The sequence below is a fragment of the Nothoprocta perdicaria genome, unplaced genomic scaffold, assembly GCF_003342845.1.
Source record: "Nothoprocta perdicaria isolate Ctin4 unplaced genomic scaffold, notPer1 scaffold_12, whole genome shotgun sequence".
Classification (NCBI taxonomy): Eukaryota; Metazoa; Chordata; class Aves; order Tinamiformes; family Tinamidae; genus Nothoprocta; species Nothoprocta perdicaria.
Window position 1 is genome coordinate 7071714 of NW_020454316.1, and position 1218 is coordinate 7072931.

The 1218-nt window shown below is 63.1% G+C and overlaps 2 protein-coding genes across 2 annotated transcripts in view; one reads left to right on the plus strand and one right to left on the minus strand.

The window, feature by feature from the left end:
- REXO5 (RNA exonuclease 5) overlaps positions 1-1052 on the minus strand; it is a 13263-nt gene extending 12211 nt beyond the window's left edge. The window contains exons 1-2 of the mRNA XM_026053952.1: positions 951-1052; positions 17-96 (exon numbers count right to left, since the gene is read on the minus strand). Coding sequence (XP_025909737.1) covers positions 17-96; positions 951-1052 — 182 coding nt within the window. The remainder of the gene's footprint in view (positions 1-16; positions 97-950) is intronic.
- A 96-nt stretch (positions 1053-1148) lies between these two features.
- The window catches only part of ERI2 (ERI1 exoribonuclease family member 2), a 5884-nt gene continuing 5814 nt past the window's right edge, over positions 1149-1218 (plus strand). Inside the window, exon 1 of the mRNA XM_026053953.1 lies at positions 1149-1157. Within this exon, the coding sequence (XP_025909738.1) occupies positions 1149-1157 (9 nt within the window). The remainder of the gene's footprint in view (positions 1158-1218) is intronic.

Below are 1218 nucleotides of genomic sequence, written 5' to 3' on the forward strand. Positions count from 1 at the left end.
CCCCAAGGCCGCGTACTTGAGCAGCTCGTACACCTGCTCATGGCTGATTTCACAGTCCTCACCAAACAAGGCTGCTGACAGGCGCGACGGCTTCTCCTGAAAAGGGAAGTGCAGATAGAGAAAGGGGCCTGGAGCATCTATCGCATGAGGAAAGACTAAGGGAGCTGGGCCTGTTTAGCCTGGAGGAGAGAGGACTGAGAGGAGATCTTATCAACATACGTAAGTACCTGAGGGGAGAACGTAGGGAGCAAGGGGACAAACTCTTCTCAGTGGTGGCCAGCGACAGGACAAAGGATAATGGGTGTAAGTTGGAACACAGGCAGTTCCACCTCCATATGAGGGGAAACTTCTTCACTGTGAGGGTGATGGAGCCCTGGCACAGGCTGCCCGGGGAGGCTGTGGAGTCTCGTCTCTGGACATCTTCCCAACCCGCCTGGATGCCGCCCTGTGCCCCGTGCTCCGGGTGTCCCTGCTGGAGCAGGGGTTGGACTGGAGGGTCTCTAGGGGCCCCTTCCAACCTCAACCATTCTGGGATTCCATGAAAGGTTTTACGCAATCATGCAAGTTCATGGAAAAGGATGGAGATTAGATGGTAAAACAGAAACACTACTTAGTTACAGTCAGTGTAAAAAAAAAAAATTAAAATAACTTCTCCTATCATTTTTGACAAGTTTCCTTTGTCAACAAGCGCAAGCAGGATTTCATTTACCAACTCGCACACCAAGGCTGCTGCTATTTCAGTGTCCCAGACGGCCTCGACCGAGGGGCGCCGTCAGGAGGGACGAGCACGGGCAGGTCCCCGCGCCAGGGCTGCCCGTGCGCGAGCGGGGCGCCCCGCGCGGCAGCGGCCCCGGCGCGGGACCGGCCCGTGCTCGTGGCAGGGAGGGCCTCGAGGCCTCCCAGGGCCCTCACCACACCTCATGGCGGCCCCCGCCCGCGGCCGCTCCCACCTCGGCGCCCTCCCCGCGCCTGCTCCTCTTGGCGGCCCCGCGGGGCCCGTCCCCGCCGCCGCGGAGCCTCTTGCGCCCGTTCACGCAGCCGCCGCCGGCCATGGCTCCGCCGCACGCGCCGCCTCGGCGCGCCACTTCCTGCGCCTGGCGGCGGGCGTGGCCTCTGTCGTCACGGCAGCGCGCAGACCAGAGCAGCCGATGGCCGAGGCGCGGAGCGGCGGCGGGTTTGGAATGGCGGCGCGGCGCGCGGGCAGCGGCCGCTGAGGGG